This window comes from Crocodylus siamensis, chromosome 5 (assembly GCF_052110815.1).
Source record: "Crocodylus siamensis isolate JL-2025a chromosome 5, ASM5211081v1, whole genome shotgun sequence".
NCBI classification, from domain to species: domain Eukaryota; kingdom Metazoa; phylum Chordata; order Crocodylia; family Crocodylidae; genus Crocodylus; species Crocodylus siamensis.
The window spans coordinates 3,145,189-3,165,565 of NC_143399.1; the positions used below are offsets into that span (position 1 = coordinate 3,145,189).

The window sequence follows — 20,377 nt, forward strand, 5'->3', positions numbered from 1 at the left end:
AACCACAATACCTGTGGTTCCAACTCAAATGGCTCTAAAAAACTGCTAATTTTAGCTAGCCTCACACTCTACATACTGCACTCATTTGAGCACATTAAGGTCTACAGTGACTTGTTTTCCCTAACAAGTGTAAATGGAAGATGCCCAAGATAGACAGTCAAGAAGTTCCTGAGGAAATCAGGTCACAAAGAACAGACTTACACCACAGAACAAGCATAACATCCTTTCTTGCTACTTTCTCGAATTAAAAATGATCCGTCAGGTTTCCCACAGAGCAAGTCTTCTGCCTGGATACGGTTGAGATCCCCAACAAACCAAGTTTTCTCATCGTAGTGTGGCAGATTTTCATCTTCTTCATTCACAAAGTACGTACTACAGAAGATGAAACTTGTTAGCTCAACCACTCATTTACTGTAGGACTCAAGTCATAAGGAGGAGGATTTACTCTTGCATAAAAAAAAAGGTACAACACAAAACTGGGAAGAGGCTGTTCAAATTGGGAGGTCAGTGTTTCCTTGGCACCAGCTAAGACTCCTTATTCCCAAAAGATAGTTGTATGCACATCAGCTCAGCACAGAGCTGTTGGCTCAAATGACACAAAGCTTCCAATGGAGAAAGAATGACCATCCTTTATAGAGAAATAGGCATTTCACATTAGTGAGTGCCTCAACTGGAAGTCTGAGCTCTGCCACTTATCAGCAAGACTAAACATACAAGGGCACTTACTCATCAATATTTTCATTCTTGATTCCCAGCCAGTCATTTATTCGCTTCTGCCTCACTCCTTTGTGATTGAGCCATCTGCCAGAAGAGAAGAGAGGGCATTAATCTCTTTCCTAGTTGTTGGTTACTGACCAAACAGAATCAAGGGAAGCTCAGAACACAGAACCCAAGAAGAATGTACTGACAGTCACAGGTAACCCACCATGGGAAAGCAAAAGCAGGCTCAGAGCATGCAAGGCTTATCCTCTGACACTCTTGGGGACACCCTCTTCACAGGGTTGGGAGAGGGGCGTGAGGAGGAACAACAGAAAAACTAAGATGCCCTTTTCACTGGGAGGGATGGTACGAAAGAGCAGGAGCAAAAAAGGGACAGCCCGTAAACACTAGAAGTTACTAGAAGGAATGGGCCAAGCCTCCTGGTGATGGCAGCCCGCTTCCCTCCCCCCCGCCAAAAAAAAAGTCTCGTCACTATTGACGTCTTCCTGCTTTCCCCTGAAGGCATCTGGGCACCAAGGAGTGTGGTGCGCCTTTTTCAAGTACCGGCCAGGTTCAGAAGACTATGTGCTACAGTGCACCATCTCTTCAGACCCTACTGAATTGAATTCCTACTCCTATTGGCAGAGGGTGGGGTGGGGGGAGAAAGGAGGGGAGAGTGAGCATGACACACAAGAGCTTTGCTTGCTGCTCTCCCCAGCTTTGTTCCACCAGCTTCTGCTCATGTTTAATAAAAAAAAAAAAGAAGTGAATGCTGGATGACAGCATCCATCATCCTTTTTGCTTCAGCTCACAAGAATCCTACACACGTTGCGAATCCTGGCCTGTAGCAGATATGGTCTGACAGCCAACTGCTGCAGTAATTAAGACACAATGTTACTACAGGAGCAATGGAAAGGATAACCCAATCACTCTGCATTTTGGGTCTAGTGCATTAATGCCAACAATTCTGATCATAAAAGAAGCTACACTCTTGTTACCATCATGAGCACAGAGAATGATGAAGACTGCATTAGCTAGGTTCATCACTGGCACTGCTTTGAGTGACGTGTGCTTTGCCTACTTACACAAGGTACTGATCTCTGATCTTGCGCAGCTGGATGAGATCAGGTTTGATACTGTTCATTTTCTTATCAATTTCCCTGTTGTCCAGAGCTTGTTTCTTCAAATCCTGCTCCAAACGCATTTTACTATCGTGGATCTCACCCAGGCGTGATTTTAATTTCTCATAATTCATCATGATTCTAGAAGGAAGTTTGTAATGTTTAAGCAGAGAAATGGAACAATTCTAGTCCAGAGGGTCTAGCCTTGAGAATGGCTTGCATCTTTATGCACAGAAAACCCCCCAAAAACCCAAAATAAGATATAGAAGTGAGAGTTTTATTTCCCCTCATCTAAACATCAGTTTAATTATTACTATGGTAAAACTCTAGATTAAGTGCAGCTCTATCCAAAAAGTGACCAATGGTGTGTCCCTTTCCTACCCTTGGTCTGCTCCTTGTGTAATAATATTCAGATCCTATTTTAATGTGTTTTCATTCTTAACAGGTATTTTTCAGAGCGAAATAGCTTGATTTCTCCTCCGCTCTCAGATTCGCTTACTAGGTTCTAGTCAGTTATGTAACTCTAGTACAGGTGTCTGACAGCAGGGTTTGTCCTGTAGACTTTCAATATTGGTGATTATGTGCAAGCTAGAAAGAACACAACTTGGACTCTCAGATCTCAGATTAGCTTGCAGGCCTGGCAATGTTGGGAGAGGGACCCCTCCCCCTGAGAGACACCCCTCAACATTCCTTCACTTTATCTGTACAAATAATGGCACAATCAACATAGGTTCAGAGTGAAGCATGGAAGCACCGTGGTATCTTTTCAGACTAGAATCGATTGTTAATGACTTGACTGCCATTTTTATGAAACCCCATCAGCTTAGCCACCATATTTATCCTTTTGACTATAGTTTCAGCTATTTGGCATTTTATTTGCAAATATCTCAGTAGGAACATTTAAGACACTGGCAAAAAGCAACTGCTTATTCCAAGAAAGGAAAGCTTATTATCTACTCTGCACAAAATGTCTGACAATATTTAATTACTGCATAACCCTACACAAAAGTGGGAGCTTAATTGCAAAACCTCTTTGTCTCAGAATCAGACTGTTTGGAAACAGATAGCGCCTCACTGCTGTTAGGTGCTGCCTACATTTATGGCGCACTACAAACATTTTCAATACAGAAGAAGGGAGAGGCTGGTTTGCAGTAGGTAGCTGCCCAAATTACTACAGCAGCTTTAGATGACAACAATGGTGATTCTTTAAAGGATTATGTATTAAACAGGAAGGATTGCATTGCCTTATTGTGCTTGGTCCTGACACAGCTGAACAACAAGGGTGACACCTTAGAGGGTTTCACCCTTAACCATTGATTTCTTTTACAGGGTTTTGTCAGATAACCAGTCTTGTAACACAAATGCATTTTTAAGGGGGTGGTGGGAGTAGCTGGGTTTCAACATATCTTTAGAATCCATTCTAAAGAATATTTTGATGCAATTCCCACTGGATTTAAATGGCTTCTGGATTCCTATTAGAAGATCCACTGACAGGTACCAGCAATTGAGTATGGTCTACATTGAAAAGGGACTAAAAAACTGTGACTGGAGGGGTTCCAGCTTTAAAGCAGTTCTGGTTGCCATATCAAAATGTGCTCATATTACAGGCAAAAAGACTCTGTCCTCCAACTGCATTTCATGTAAATTCAATTGGGGTCCAAGAGCTGGACTAGATGGCATTGCTTATTTTGAACACACCAGTGTTAAGGTGTGTGAGATACAACCCAATTAGGCCCTCAGGCTGTAAAAATGTCAGAACTGTCACAGCACTGGCTGTGCAGTGACATGTCCTGCATTGGAGAAGATGCCCGTCATACCCATACACTGCCCCTTTAAAGCAGCTGGCAAGAGTGCCTAAGAGCAGCCCAATTAACCAGCCCCATGCCATTATTGCACTGTAAGTGTACAGATGCTCTCCACAATAAGGCAAAACAAAAAAGTGTTACTAGGTATAGTCATGCCAAGATTTGAGGATTTGTGGAGTGGCAGCACAAGAAAGTCAGCATATGGGTGTGTTTGACAAAATGTTTTCTGTCGTGACAGGGATAATGACTGTTTGTAGCCCACTGACATGTCCCAGTTGAAGCCAATTTATCCATGTAACTGGAATTTGGTTAACAGTTCTGTTGCTGATGCTTGTGGAGGAATAGTTCTGTTCTTGTCCATGGATGAGATATAAAAGTCTTTCTACATATTTGTGAAGTTTCAGTACAGTATTATTTTAGTAAGTATGATGATTAATCCCCCCCCTCCACCGGGAACAGGTCTACTGAGCCAGATGGGGCCATTTTTCAGGGTAGAATCACTTTAACATCACACACTGAAGACTGCCTGCTACAGTCCCTATATACATCAACTGCTTCACAGAAATATCTTACTGACTTCAACTAGAACTGTAGCTTAACGTGGACCCAAGATAACTTCCGTGACATTTTTTCAACTTCATAAATAAGAATTAAGAATATGCAAGCCAGTTCAGTAATTAAGAAATAATCCAGAGCACTACTCTAGAATAATGGTTTTCGACTGAATTCTGCTGACTGACACTGTTAAGAGCTGCATGTGCAAGAACACAGCTGACAAGGGGATTTGATTTAAGATAAGTGTACATTGACTCACAGCTGAAGTATTAGAACAAAGAAGTCAGTTAAGTTTTTAGATCCTGCTTTATCTATAAAAGCAGTTTGCCTTCTACCTTGACAATATTATTTGAATTCAGAAGGACATGCTTATCCAAGCCTGACATCTTCCTGAGGAGAGCTCTAAGTTGTAAATAGCTTACTTCATAGAAGTTTAGAGGTGAGGGCTGGGGAGGAGGAAGTTAGATGCACTGAAATTCTTCTTTTCGAAATGCTTCAAGCAGGGATCAGAACCTCCACTGGAAGTGCTGTACTTCTTTCCTTGTTTCAGAACAGATCTTAGTAAAGGAATTTCTTGGGGGTGACAATGACACATCTGTTTCACATGGAAAAGCACACGTGCAGTTTACTTCCACAAGCAGTTTGAGATCTTACCGTTCTATTTCCTTCTCATTCCCCTCTCTCCGAAATCGTTCAATATATTCTTTGCTATATCGCTCTTGCGTGTGGCACTGTTCCTCAAATATTTTAATGGTTTCATTAAATGCTTCAATAGCAGTCCTCTTCATCTGAATTTCCTTCATGAAAAAAATTAAACACAAAAAGCATCCCTAGTATCATGAATTAAGTTGCAGTGCAAAACTCAATTATGCTTCCCAAACTGAATTGAGATGAAGGGTTTTTAATACTCTGGTAGTCAGTGTGTTTGATTAAGTTGGGTTTTTCTTTTGGGTGAAAAACCTCACCAGTAGCCCCAAACCATTTCTCCTGCTAAAATGGGCTTTCTTGTACTCGTGATAAGGTTTCCTTCAATATACAAACCCACTACAGATCTTTCAAGTTGAATTTCAGGTCCTAGCTTATTATTTCCAGTAACAGAATTAAGTCAATGAGACCTATTTCTGCCCCCCCCCAGCAAAATCAGTCTGAACACCACAGTCTTGCTACTGTAAAACAAAGCATTGATTTCTGACCTTAAACTGGACAGCAAGCTGCCTGAAACAGAACCTGAAAGGATGCCCTTTGATAGCTCCTCCTAGAAATGTTACGCTATAGCAATATCTATACTGTGAGTTCCCCCAAGTGCAATAGAGCTCCCTCAAAAGACCCCTTTGTTATTTGTAGGCTACCTCCAGAAGTGAGACTTTTGTGCATGTCTGGGCTACACCACTTCCAGTTCAGCAGGCAGTCCATGCTAAGCAGCTAGGCGTGTTTGAGCATGCTGCTGTCAAGTACAGTAACTTTCTAGTCTAGACATAGCCCTTGATTCTTATATAAAAAGGCACTGGGGCATACGGTGCCTAGAGACACCCTTGGCCAGCTGCTGAAGGAATGCACAGCCCAGGCACTGCCTATGACAGTGTGATTACTGGCTGAAACTCTCCCCGCTGCCACCGCACTATGCCATAGTACAGAAGCTCAGAGAATAAAACATTTGGTCAATAAAGGAAATGTAATTGATAACTCTGAAACTGACCTGCCGCACTACAAGACTAAACCAAAAATATTTTTTGGTTAGGCTTTGTCTATTTCCTCAGGTTGTTTACTACATGTGGCTTTGCCAGTCATTTTCTTTTAGTAACCTGTTTTTCTGTCTTTCTATGGATAAAAGTTATGTTTGTCAGACAGCTCCTGTAATGACCAACAGACAGTCTAGGAACCAACCTGTGATGTTCTGGTGTATTCTTCATAGAGTCTGTCATATTCTTTACTCTTCTCCTGATACTGGGAGTGGTATTCTTGAAGCTTTTTACCAACTGCATCTATATTATCTTCTTTTACCAACTGATCCTGTACATGCCAGAGAAAAAAAGCAAGCAGGGAAGTCTTTAAAGTTGTTTCTTCAAGCATTACTTGTCTGCCTAGTAAATACTCGTATTTCTGCAATTCAGTTTGCAACTATTTTTACATTAAACTTCTAAAAGCACAGGGCAGAGACAGCCAGCTCTAGCAAAGCAAAAAAATAAAAATCCACTGTTAAAAAGGCAAGTATTCAGGAATATGGAACTCTGAGAACAGCACCAAAGAATATTAATTAAACTGAAATAAATACTTAAGGTCTTAAGCTGCCTAGTGGCCCCTTGGGGAAAAAGAGGGACAATAAGGAAAAATGCAGACAGGAGAAGAGATCAAAGCTTTTTTTTTTTGGATTAAAAAGAGACGGAGACCTTTTGGAAACCTGCTCTAACACTGTGAAGAGTCTTGCTCAGATGCCTGCATAGCATGGAGGGAATAGGGGTAGGGAAGGGGGAAGTCAGCTTAAAGCCCTGGCTCTACACAGAGAAGTCAACATTTTATGGCCAGGAAAACCAATGAACAGCACATGTATCAGCTATCAGTTGTTTGCCTCTATCTGGAAACCTCACCTGTTGGTACCGGGATACCGGATACATCAACTTCACATCAAGCTTTGGATTGTACTGAGCAAGAGACTCATGGCGGTAGTGGTTTATCAGCTCCACGACAGAATTAAATGTTAGTGGATCAGAAAAACCGTATTTTCCATCCCGATGATAAATCTTGATCAATTTGTTGTTGCCACCCTTCCTGGAAGGCAAAATACTAGCTTAGATGCTTTGTTGTGCACGTTATCTCCTCCCAGCACAGACTGTGGCCACTCATACCAACATTCTTCATGGAGACGACAGAGCAATTCTAAGATAAGAATCTGAAAAAACTAGTCAATTTTTTACTTTCACTTTAAGTAAAAGTACCTAATATTCAGTAGTATATAAAGAATAAGTTACAGGCTCTGCAAACTTCAGTATTTCCTGATGTTCAAACAAAGTAAAAGTCACTTGCCATGTACATTCTGGGATCCACTTACTGAATTTAAGATGGAGCTTAACTAGAAATTCTCCAGAAGAATGGATGTTCGAGGGCCAGCAAGGGAGCCATATAAAAAGCCCAAACTTGTTTGAAAATTATGGAGTGAGTGGTATTATGTCTGCCCACTTTTCCTAAAGGTTGCTGATCTCTGCTCTAGGGGACTTTAATATTTCCAAGAAAAGGCAAACATTTACCCCACAGAGCTAAGATATGGCAAATTCCACCTTTGGTAAATACAGTCAAAGATTCTGTAGAATTATACTCTAGAGTGAGATCAGACTCTGTTCCCTCCTACTAGAACTTTCAACACATTATAGAACTCCTTTTCACCATGCTTACAAGAGAGCTAGTTCATATAGTAATGAACAACTAAACAATGGGAAGACGCATGGCAGTTGGTCATTTGTTTGCTTGTTTCAAAGGCCTAGTCCTGAATTTACAAGAAAGTGTTACTAAGACTTCTGGTGTTATAGCTTCCTGTAAAATGTTTATATTAAATATGCTAGCATGGCACCTGAAAGTCCCTATGAAAGCCCCAATACTTACCGCAATGTCAGAGTGTAGTCTCCCTGCATCTTGGTCGATGCATCTCGCACCAAGAATGTTCCATCTGGCATGTCTCGTAATTTGTCATTTACTTCTTCTCTGGAGAAATTAAAGGTTGAAAGCAGTGTAAAATTAGAAGTGGTAGAGGTTTGATTCACTTTCAGACAGACATTCAGACTGGGGTCAAAGCCAGGGTGTGTAAGGTGTTAGGTTTCCTATTTTGCCTTCAAAAATATTATGCAATTTAACAAGTGAATGTTTGCTTTTTAAGACACCCCTTTCAAGCACAGGATCTCTACAGGAGATAAGGTGACCGTTAAGGCCAAACAGAAATATTAAGCAGGTTTGAACTTGTACAGTGTCAGCAAAAAACAGCAACTGCACTCAACTACTTTTTCGAAAGGAAGTTATGTTTAAGCAACAGAAGCATCTGGGCCTCAGAACTCACCCAAGTTTATAACCTTTCACTGTACTGACTCATTTTTAAATCCACACTGGAAATAGGTGCCCTTTGTGAAGCCAGTTCCCACGTGGTAAGAAACTGGCATTGGCACCGTCACTCCAAATGACCAGAATATCACACGACTCTGAATTTCAGGCTACTCATTGCTGACACAGCATAGCTTTGCTCTCATTTACTGCAGTTTTGACCACTGTAACTCCACTAGCTTCAGCTGAAGTACTCATTACTTAGAATACTCCCAAGCAAGGAGATAATTGGGTCAGACTCTTAATTGAGAGAGAAGTTTTTCTGGAATCGGTAACAGCTCTAAAAACAACATTTTAAAAACAAACACACCAAGTTTTAAAGCATTAGTTAAATTTTAAGGATACCTGCTTTACATGCCATACTTTGCTATTTATTGTACCTTTGACATAGGAATCTTAGAAGCACCTTAGAAATATTATTAGACTGGAAGCATGTACCCTCAACAGCATGCATAAAGCAGGAAACGGAATTCATTTTAAAATGTGAATGGGATCATAAATATTTTAGTGCAGATGTTGCTATTGGAATTTGTTTTTTTCCTTTCAAGTGTCCTTTGTTTGCAGTTGTCTACCCTAAAAGACTGTCCATTGAGAAGAGCAATTCCAATTATCAGATATTGATGGCACTCAGTAAGGAAGTATTCCTTCCCATAATCCCAAGCCATAAAAGTTTGTATTTATCGGTAACAGCCAAAATTAGCTGGAAAGCTTGCCTTGCATTCTCTAGAACAGTGCACCGGGCTGAGGACAAAGCTCACACTAGAAGGTCTCGACTAAGGATCTCAACCCTCCACCCCTCTCCACAGGAAACCCTTGCAGTGGACCCAGAAGGCCAACAGGCATAGCCTGTATATGCACTAGGTCTCATCCTGATATTTACAGCCAGATCAATGACTCTGGCAACATCAGTGGAGCAAAACCTATGCAGAACTAGTGTGAGTGAACTGAGACTACAGGATTTTTCAGTGAAGGTTTAGCATTATTCACTAAATGCCTTAGTTGTGGCATTCCCTATTCATATCATCTTAGAACGTGATTATTTGAGAAATGGTAGTACAAGTTGGATTGGAAGATTATTTCCCTTTGTTAGGGCTCCAAGCAGTTAGTGGGGATAACAAAGTTACTGCCAAACACTTGCCATCATGTGAAAGGAAAGAAGGCTGAATATTATGCACAACAAAGTTCAACCTTTTTGTGCTCAGAACCTAGGCCCACCTGTTTTCCCCCTACCAATTTCATGTCCAAGCGCCTTTGTATGACTATAGCCAAGGAATTAAGTCGACAGTAGAAAGGTACTCACTTCCCAGCTTAGTCTGCCAAATAATTGATCTTTCATATTCTGAGCCTGTTCCATAGCCCACTTTTCTCAAGCACAAAGGAAACTGCCAGTAGGTTACAGGTGGCTGGCTTAGGGAAAAGGTTTAGACTAATCCAGTGGGTGCTGCAGTACTGACAGTCTAAAGCAGGGATGTCAAACTCTGCTCCTGCCCCAGGCCGGATCTAGACCATGGGGCTCCTAGAGGGCTGGATCCAGCCTAGGGCAAGGGGTGACTCTAGCAGTAGCAGTGGCTCCAGTACCCAATTGGTGCATGCAGCAGTGGCAGCTCCTGCTCTCACTGTACAACCCATGCAGAAGCTGGAGCTGCTGCTACCAACATGCGTTTCATGCTGGGGTGGCAGCTCTGGCTCCAGCATGGAGCACACAGCAGCGACAGCTCTGGTTTTAGGTCTGGTACAGGGCTGTGGGGCCCCACTGGCTGAGGAACTGTGGCTGCCACAGTGATGGGCAAAGTGGCTAATATGCAACCACACCTGGGTCAGCCCTTGCTCACTCTCCTGCCACTAATGGCCATGTCCACCTGGGCTGAAGGGCCCCAGATTCTGCAGCAGGTCACGCTCCTCAGCCCCATGCCCCACCACCCAGTGACCACCAGCAGCTCACCAGGCTAGAGATACTGACTCCACAGACTGGACCTGGCTTGTGGGCTATATTCAACGACCCCAGTTTAAAAGTTTATGTACCATAACAGCTCTGCAAACAATATTTCTATTCAACAATATGAAAACAAATACTAAATAATTGGCAATCAAAAACATTTTCTTAAAGAAGAGTAATAGATCTGAGAACATATTATTTTAGCCAATATATTCTGGATAGCTTTTCTTCATGCCCCCAACAGCTACATTAAAAGCAACTTTAATTCTGTGGCATGATTTATGAACTTAGCTTTCCAGCATCAAGACTCTGAGCTACTATTCTCCAACTAATGATAATTGAGCAAATTAATGCAAAACATTGCTCTCAATTCAGTAAAGTACTTCAGCACAATAAGATGCTCTGCTGAATCTGGGCCTGAATGAGTTCCTGCTCCAAAATGCTGTTAGAACATGAACAGATTGAAGAGGGGAGTAGAGCTCAAAAAGCTCATTCTACTCCAAATATGAATGTTCTTTACCTTGAGATGTCCCCCCAGTACCATTCAGCATCCTGCAAAGAGAAACTGGAATTGTCCTTTATCCCATTTGTGTTGACTGGAGTCATTGGTTTTGGAGGCTTTGGAGGAAGAGCTGAAAAAGAACAACAGATTGTATTAACTTCTAAGGTTCTGGTAATATGATATAAAACAGAGTCAAGAGATTTGGTTAAATTGCATTTTTGGCTTTGCCTTACTTACAATGTGTGTTAGCAAAAGAAAAAAGTTATAAGACCTGCCAGTGACGAATGTGGGGGCAGACCCCTTGAACTTGGATGCATTCTCTCTCTCTCTCAAAATGAATGGGTTTCATAATTGAAAGAAGAAGTCCTTTATACCATTCCAACATATGACAAGCAAGCTGAGCTCCTCTCTAAATGGAATAAATGTGGGGGAAAGATCACTGAAGCACAATCTCTTGCTCTGAGAACTCAAGATAAGTCATGATAATCTGGAAAGATGAGTTGCTCACCACTGACAAACAATATATGAAGGGCTTTAAGGACAGCCTGGAAATAGTGTATGGGGGGGCTGCTGCAGAAGCTGCACTTTTTACATGTGCGGTGATCCTTGCTACAGCTTTTCAAAGAATGCAGGAAGGAGGGCATGCCTATGCCAGGCCAGCCTTTCTGGATGGTGAGAGCAAAGGGAAAAATTGGAGCGTGGTACCCATCCTCCACCCACAACACAATGTTTAGGATGGTGGTCTGAGGAAAGGAGTGCTGGAAGGGGCCTCATGACAGCATGTCTTGTAATTTGTCCAGCCCCCTGCTCAAGGCAGCATCAGCCCTAACTAAACCATCTCAGCCAAGTGTCTGTCCAGCTTCCTCTTGGAAACCGCTGGACAAGCAAGCCGGAGGGGAAGAAGGCTAGTTCAAGACCAGTTTAGCCCTAACCAAACTAACAGCTCTCCAAGCTGAGAACAAACGGGTATCAATGCACATACAGTAAAGAACAGAACTGGTTTCAGTCAGGGATTAGTTTGTTTTTAACCAGCTAACCAAGTACAGGACAGGGCAAGTGTAACTAAGTGAAAGGTCCTTGTAGTGCATTCAAACGCAGAGATCTTTTACTTGTATTCTCAAATAGGCAGTGAAGGCAACATACACAATACTGAGGCTCTTTCCCTACTGTCAGTTTGAATTCCTACATACTGCACTGTATTAGTTTAATGAAGGTGTATATACATCATACTAGGCTGCCTGCACAGTAACAGCTATGCTGATGCATCATCATTTGCTGCCATTCAGGGCTCAAATACATTAATAGAAGTCTAAAATACTGTTGTTAGTTATCTCAAAGCCCTTCCCAGGGCTACGCAATCTTAAGCCTAAACTGAATTTAAGCTTTTCATGAGACCAACTCTAAAACATTTAGAAACAATTACTAGTTCAAATACTATTCCCAGTCTAGTGTGGTACAAAGCTAGCACATTTGCCAACAGCAGTTTAACAAACTGCTTGCTAGGAGGGGTATGTGAAGAGCTACAGCCTTGCTAATGGTCAATCCTAATACACACGCAGGAGTGTAACTGTGACAGTTCACAAGATTTTTGATGTGTAGTTGCACTTCAGGATGGTTTGACATTGAGAAAGGTGCTACTTGGAGCCATTTTCTGTTCACCTCTGAACCACACCTCCCACAAAAAAAGTGCACCAACTGCAGTTTCCAATGCCATTTCATGCTGACCAGCCAGCATACAGTAACTTCACTGTTCCCAGACAAACCAGCAAGTGCCTGGATTCAGCCCATCTAAACTAAACCTGAACCTTGACCCAGGTGATGGCACCCCGGGGGTGCTGACCAAACACCCGATTCAGATAGCAGCATTCATTCTGGGGGCCTGAATGTTAAAGCGGCAGCATCTGGAGTCTTTTTGCTAGCTCAGCTGGGAATGTCTAGTTGTTTGGGAATCTTGTGAGCCAACATCAGCTTTTATGCATGGACGATGCAACACCAGTGGTTGCAAGTGACTTGCTTGACCTATGACTGAATGTGGCACTATGGCTAACTACTGCAGTTTGCTTGCACAACACTAAGAAATACTATACAAATGTTACTGAGTAGGAATTGAAACTGCCTTCATGTACCTTGCTTGGAGTACTGGGGAGAGCTAGTCTTTCACAAAATGGCAATGAAAATCCAGATCAAGGCATCTGCCCACCCCCAATATAACCCCGCCCCCCCCTTAAATGAGAATGGAGACTTTGTTTCCATAAGAATATTAAAAAGAAAACACAAATCCAACTTCCACAGAAGACCTTCAATTAGCAGCTTTTCCACAAACACACACAAAAACCCCAGTAACAAAACAAGACCTCTCTCTCCTTGTATCCATGCAGGGATCAGATCAGATCCAATCTAGTCCAGACTTCAGTGCCTGCCTGGCATGCATCACCAAATTACTGCCCATGCATGAGAGAACTGATCTGTATGTTAACCCTCCCCCACTACACTGCTTTACCCAAGCTCCCTCATCTGCAACTCTAACTTCTCCCCAGCCCCACCAGCAACCTGATTTCCGAGCTAAACCCCAATCCCAAATGAGAGTCAGCTGGAAAAAGCTAATCTTTTAATGAAAGCAGCACTTCAGCCAATGGCAGGACAGAGTTGGGATCGTACGTTGCTGACGTCAGGGCACAGAATGTAGCTCTGCTGTTTCCAGCAGGTAGTTTTAGCCCAACTACTCTGCAGAAGCGAAACCGAATTTCCACTCCCAACCAAAGCATATTGATTAGACTTCAGCCAAGGGATTTTCTGAAGCCTTTTTCTTAGGTGCACAGGGAGACTAGATGCTGCAAGCTTCCAAAATTTAAATACTATAAAGAAAAAGCATGAAGAGCTAGGCATGTCAGCCAAACATTCCTAGAATTTCCTCCACTTCTCACTGGATAAATGAATGTGGTCCAAAATAACCTTTGATGTAACTGCACAGAAGTATATCACTAGTTACAGTGGATATTCACTTACTTCACCTTTTCACTAGAAGTGTTGCGCAGTATTTTTGCTGCCCCTTTGTAATGGAAGAATTGTGTAAATCTAGAAAGTGTGTAAGCATCAGTTTCTTTTTTTAGCAGTACTAATTCAGGAGCAGTTAAAGGTCCAAGTCAACACCATAACTTCCACACAAAAAAGCAAAAATGCCTTGATTCTTGTTACGCTAAGTCACCAAATAGCATCTAGTTCATCAGTCAGCTTCTTCTCTGGCAGCAGTATCTGCATACAAGATAAAAGCCTACCAGTTAATTAAACTTTAATTTACAGTTTTAAAACAGATGCCAGTAAGACTAAGAATGTCTGCATAGCTTAATTCATTTTCTTTTGGTATTTTCCTAGGGATAAGTTATGCACTGGAAAGCACAGAAAAGATCTTGATAAAATGTAAGATTACCCGATTACCTCTTGCTGTGCTATTATGCAGAACCCTGGCTCCTAACCAGAATGATTAGGTCAATTCTGTGTCATACAGGATGTTCATCAAGTTAGTTGGGAGCTCTAGAAAGGGGTAGTTAGACCCCCCACCTCTGCCTTCACACTACACTTTTTGGGGCAAGTGGATTACAATGAACTAATGAAACCCAAACTGGATACCAGCTTCAAGAAAGCTGGTTAATCAAAATGGGGGGAGGGGCGGGGAAAGAAATGGTAGAAATCATACTGCTCTATTTTTTTTTTATTTTTATTTTTTTTTTTTACAGTGGCGTTTACAGAAGTACCAAGCTACTCCATAGTTAGGATTATAATATCTACTTAAAAATCATAAAATTATTCTTAAAGGTAAAAAAAGTTAGTGAAATTTCACTCCACATACATTCCATGCCCTTTGCACTTTATATGCAAGTACAACCTCTAGTCATAACAAACCCTCATGGACCAGGAGAAAACATCATTAAAAAAGTGTTTGCTATAAGAAGGGATTGGCTGCATCATCATAATGAAAAAAAAAAAAAAAAGGAATTGATCCTGCTGCTGGGATTGTTGTAACCCAGGTTTATAATGAGGTTGCACTATAGTTTAATTAGATTCTTTCAACTTTCCTTAGTTCATTTGTTCCTGTTGACCAATCTACTCAAAACAGGAAAAAGGAGTTTAATGTTGAAAAACTCTGGTGCAAATAGCCATTTTCCTCGTAAGATGTAGGGAGGGTCATTTTTAATCACTTATTCAAGCTGGAACTGAAAAACTTTCGTATTGCACATGGAAAAAGCAGAAGAGGGAAAAGGTAACTTTGTTCATCACAAAGTAGTTCAAATTCTATTAAGTGATTTTTTTATCCTGTAACCAAGAAATCTTACATGCACCTGCTGACTGCAGTTCATGCAGTGCTACCGACACAAGATTTTCTGTCAGTAGCTGTACCTCTATTCCACAAATCCTTGTCAAATTCTCAACTCTAATCCCAAGCCTAACCTCAAGTAAAACCCTATGAACGCGTATAAGAGTTCACTACAAAGTATGTTGCAACCTCATAAAAACTGGTTCGAACTCACAAAAGTTAGGCAATGAGGAGAGCTGTAGGTGTGCAACAGGACCGGCAAGGACTTTCTACAGCTCTCCTCATTGCCTGGGCTTTTGTGAGTTTGTATCGGTTTAAAAAAAAAATTGAACGTATTTCAATTAAAAAAAATAAAATAAATCTGGAGCAACAGTCAACTCACACTGACATACAACAGAAACTCCATGATATTTTATTTCAGAAATGCCAGGAATGCTTGCAAGAAACCAGGCAGGTTTCCATCATAGCCTGGCCTGTATTTGTGGAGTTCACTGAAATGGAAAACTTTACAAATACAATGCTTGTCAAGAAATTCTGAGGAACTGAAATTTCCCCACCATGAAAGCCCATATTGCTTGATTTTTTTTCTCTTTACCAGCTTGATTACATATATCCCATCCAGTCAGATACTTTGCCACACACTTTCAAGTGCCCATTAAAGACGCCAGTCTTCCACTCCCTTTTATTTGCCCTTACGTCATGTAAAAACAACCTCAACTGCTTCAGGACGCTGGGTGAGTGTGTGAGAGTGTGTGGGGGGGGGCATGTGCTCTTACTATACCTATTGCTATGGTATCTACGTACCTTCCACAGCAAAAAAAGATTATAAAAACATTTCTCACCTGTAAAGCTAGGTAGCCTTTTATTCATATATTTGTTGGCAAAGCAAGTCAGGTGCTTAACACAGACAGAAAAGGTTCACTGTCCTCTCAGCTACACTGCCTCACCGAAGTCAAACTGATTATTGGCTATGCCCAGTCTGCAAAGAGGGGTAGTTAGCCGTGTTTGTCTCAAGTCAAGCAGAAGACAAGGTAGAAATACACTTTATAAATTAATTTTAAGTCAGAAGTGCCTAAGCTTGCCTGCTCCCAAGATGGTCCCTGGAATGAAAACCCTCAGGGCTGCCAGCAAGGAATATGGCTGAAATGTCTACCTCCATTTAGGACCAGCTGGGAGGGCAGTGAGGAGATGCGTTATACCACCGTCCAATCCAAGACACTGTGATTACTTTGCAGTGGAACACCATAAACACCCAAAACTTCTGAAAAAGGAAGACTGGAATATTCCTTTGTGAAGTGCAGGTCCCCACCATTGGTGCCATCAGAGAAGTTCCACTTAACAGTACAAGGCAGTGTACACGTACAAACTATTCTGATTCTATGTCTCAGAGGTCAATTTAAAAAAAGATTATGTTCATATCTGCTGTTAATTCCAATAATCCTAGCAGAGCTAGCCCAGTGATCTCTCTTCCTTGGTTATTTAATAGTTGCTTCCATCTATAAGATTATAAAGCTAGAGAGTGGGGATAGGGCACATAATTCAATCAGAAGGCATACTTATAAATACTTTAATCAACCTATTGTGTTTGTTAGTCTTTCAGCAGCAAAGAGCTGATTTGAAAGGAAAAAAGAGCAGGGTATTCACATCCATAGATTTCTAGAACATTTAAGTAAAGTTAAATGTACCATGTTAAGGTATAATTTAGGTGTCACAATGATTACTACTTTTCCCCAGAAGTGAACTGACAAGTATGTGGCCTTCAAGTCTGTCAGCTGCTAAATCTTCATTCCTCCCCAACTGACTTCTTCCAGAAAGATTTGATAGTTTCATAAAAAACTTAACTGTAAATGTTAACAAAGCAGCTCTTAACACATTCTGTACTATTAGACATCAAGAAGCAGGTCTGCTTCAGAATCGTGGACACAAAATGCTAAAGATTTAAAAAAGTAAATTCCCTTGGCATTGATTAACTTTGAAAAATACAGTTCCAAATCTACTGTGCCAACATGGCCAGATGGACCGCACTCCTTACATCCCTTGTTAGGTCCAAAAACTAAAGCTTCACAAAGTCCTTGTGCCTCATGCATATGAGGAGGTCTCGACTTCTATTCAAAATAAAGAATTCATATTTCCCAATTTATATTTGTGCATATGAGAAGTTGAAAGCCATTTTGAGAATAAAGAACCATGGTTTCACTGTGAGACGCTACTGTCAGTCAACGCAAATGTACCAGGGAATTCAAGACTGGAAGTTCTGGGGAAAGGACTAACCATATCGCTATTCACACACCAGGCCCAAACTCTGCGGAAGGGACCTTTAACCTACAGAAATCTGGTCAGAAAAAAAAACAAGAACCAAAGGGTTTACTACAAACCTCCTTTGAAACTGAGGTGTCTAAAACAAAGTTTTTTGGAATTTAGCCTCCATTTAATGGAAGACTTTTCAGTCTACCATTCAAAGGTCATCTATCTCTATTGCCACAAAAGTGCTCCTCACATGGAATTGCACATGGAGTTACTTTGCTAGCTCCTGACCACCACCCCACCCACTCAACAAATGCAAGCTAGCCATCTCTAGATTGAAGGTTTACTATCAGAGTCCACTTCTTCCAGTATTACTGTTCGTTTCCCTGCTTAGGACTACTCTCCAAACTCAAACTTACATTCCCCAACATACGAATGCATTGCAGCCCATAACAGCAAACCGACTCATTTCACAGGCATTCTTGCTTCTCATTCCTCTGCTGTTAGGCTCTACACCATGTAGGATAAGGGGTTTACTAAACCATGGGGAATCTGGGTGGGCTGATACTAGTCACAGGCCTACCCAAGACTAACAGCTCTTAGCTTTCAAGAAAGGGCAACAGATAGGATCTCCATCTCAAGTGTGCTTGCAGTCTGCCAAAGCCAAAGGCAGTGGCTAGATTGTATTCATAAGAGATGTTTAAAAGTCGATGGGACCAATATGCTGGGGTCCAAAATGGCAGGCTAGTGAGTGTTCAGGAGCAGGACCGTAAAATCAGGGCAGATGCTTAGCAGCACTAATTATCAGTAGGGTAACTAGGGCAGGACAAGTGGGGCACTAGCTCTGGACCCTCATGGCATTCTGCCAACTCCACAGCACTGGACAACGTCTCTTGGGCTGCTAGCATTGCTAGTTCCACCTCTGCTAATTGTTCAAAGGAGACAGGCAGAGGCTTTTAATAATACATGTATTTTTCCTCAAGGCTGAAGTCTCCAGACCATATTTTGGCTTTATTAGGATCACAGAAAAATAGGGTTTGGAAGGGACTTCACAAGGTCACCTAGTCCAGCCCCCTGATCTAAGCAGGATCAGCACAACTGTTTGTCTAACCTGTTCTTGAAATGTCTCTAGGTAGCCTGTTCCAATGCTTGACCACCTCAGTCAGAAAGTTGCTCCTATATCTTCAGCCAAGATTTTCCCTGCTCAAGCATGAGGCCATTGCTCCTAGTCCTGTCCCATACAGCCAAAGAACCCATCTCCATCTTCTCTGCAATTGCCCTTCAGGTGTTTGAAGACTTATCAAGTCCCTTCTCACCCCCCACTCCCTTCTCTTCTCCAGAGTACATAAACTTAAGTTGTTCAGTCTCTCCGCACAAGCCCTGCCTTCCAGGCCCCTAATCATTTTTATTGCTTTGCACTGGACTCTTTCCAAACTGCCTACAACCCACTTGAAGTGTGGGGGCCCAAAATGAGACAATACTCCAGGAGAGGACTCACCAGTGCTGGAGAAAAAAATTACTTCCTTTGATTTGCAAGTGATACTCTTGTTAATACAACCAGTATGCCAACTGCAAAAAATGCAACAAGAGCACACTCCTGGTTCATATTTACTTTATGGTCTACTGTAACCCCCAGGTCCCTTTCCTATAGTACTGTAACCTAGCCAGTCATCCTCCAACCTGCATTTGTGCATGCAGTGATTCCATCCCAAGTGCAGGACTTTGGGCTTGTCCTTTGTTGAATCTCAGATAGATTGGAGAAATGGTCTGCAATCAATCTAGGTCATTCTGGATCTTAGTCCTGTTCTCCAGCAGACCTAACTACACCCAACTGGAAGTCACCTGCAAATCTGCTAAGCAAGTAATGGCTTGCTTCATTCAAACAATTAATGAAGGTAATAAACAATAATGGATCCAAACCAGACCCCTGGGCAACCCCACTTAATACCTCCTCTCAGCTGAGGAGAGCTCAGAGTGGCTCCATGTCTCTTTGTTGAACACAATGATCCAACCAGTTACATATCCACCTTACAGTACTTTAGTCTAGTTTGCATTCCCTTAGCTTAGGGAGAAAGTCATGGGACATGGTGTCAAAAGCTGTGACAAAGCCAAGGTATATCACACCTACTGCTCTTCCCCATCCACAGAACCTGCTGCTTTATCATAGAAGGAAGTCAGGTTGTTCAGGCTTTACTTGCTCTTGGTGAACCCAAGCTGGCCATTCACCTTGTTCTTCTCTAGATGCTTTGCAACAGGTTCCTTGAGGACCTAACTCCATAATCTTTCCACAAGCTCGGGTCAGGCTGATTGGTCTGTAGTTCCCTGGATTCTCCTTCTTCCCTTCCTCAAAAGAAAAGCACTATATTTGCACCTTTAGTCATTTGGGACCTTACTTGAACTCCATGACTACATATATTCATTATTCATTGTGGACTTAAAACACTGTAACACTTCCCCCTGCTTTCTGGACATAACCCTGAAGTACACCAATAGCAAACCTAACAATGTAACAAATTATAGATAAGTGTGACATTGTCCCTCATAAACCAAACCTCTCCCATTCAACAATGTTCCATTAAGATGCAGCATGTTACAGGGAGGAGGAAAGAATACAGTTCTTGACTACATAACTATGTGCAAGTCTCAATTTGGCACCCAAAATTATGACAAGATGCTTATTACAAATGCTTAAATGGAAGATGAAAAGCAGGACTAGATAATGCCTCCCAAGGCAATAGCGGACTGACAGCGATTTCTCAGACAGACAATAAAATCTGGTTCTCCAGTTAAGTCTAAACTCCGTAGCTTATATATTTATAAACCAGGAGAAGGAACTCCCAAAAGCTACTTTAAATGCACCTTTTCTTAAAACGGGGCCAAGTTTCACAGCCTGCTCTGACATAGCAAAAAACACTTTTCTGGCATCAGATGAATCCAACCTCAAACAGTGAAGCATGGAAACACTGATGAAGGTCCAAGGTGACAGCATCCAAGAACCCTACTGAAACAAAGGGCTAGAAAGAACAACTCGCTGAATGATTAAAACAAGATGAGGTCAGGAACATGGCTGCAGGAATACCTTTCTAAAACAAATACCTAGCTTTCCCAATTAATATGTAT

General features: G+C 41.7%; 1 protein-coding gene across 4 annotated transcripts in view; it reads right to left on the reverse strand.

The window, feature by feature from the left end:
* Positions 1-20,377, reverse strand: part of PIK3R3 (phosphoinositide-3-kinase regulatory subunit 3) — a 129,896-nt gene that overhangs the window by 9,219 nt on the left and 100,300 nt on the right. For all 4 annotated transcript variants that reach the window (XM_090050402.1, XM_090050403.1, XM_090050404.1 and 1 more), the window contains 8 exons: positions 10,720-10,831; positions 7,775-7,873; positions 6,766-6,946; positions 6,065-6,190; positions 4,835-4,977; positions 1,785-1,961; positions 727-801; positions 202-372 (listed from right to left, as the gene is read on the reverse strand). In XM_090050402.1, coding sequence (XP_089906528.1) covers positions 202-372; positions 727-801; positions 1,785-1,961; positions 4,835-4,977; positions 6,065-6,190; positions 6,766-6,946; positions 7,775-7,873; positions 10,720-10,831 — 1,084 coding nt within the window. The remainder of the gene's footprint in view (positions 1-201; positions 373-726; positions 802-1,784; positions 1,962-4,834; positions 4,978-6,064; positions 6,191-6,765; positions 6,947-7,774; positions 7,874-10,719; positions 10,832-20,377) is intronic.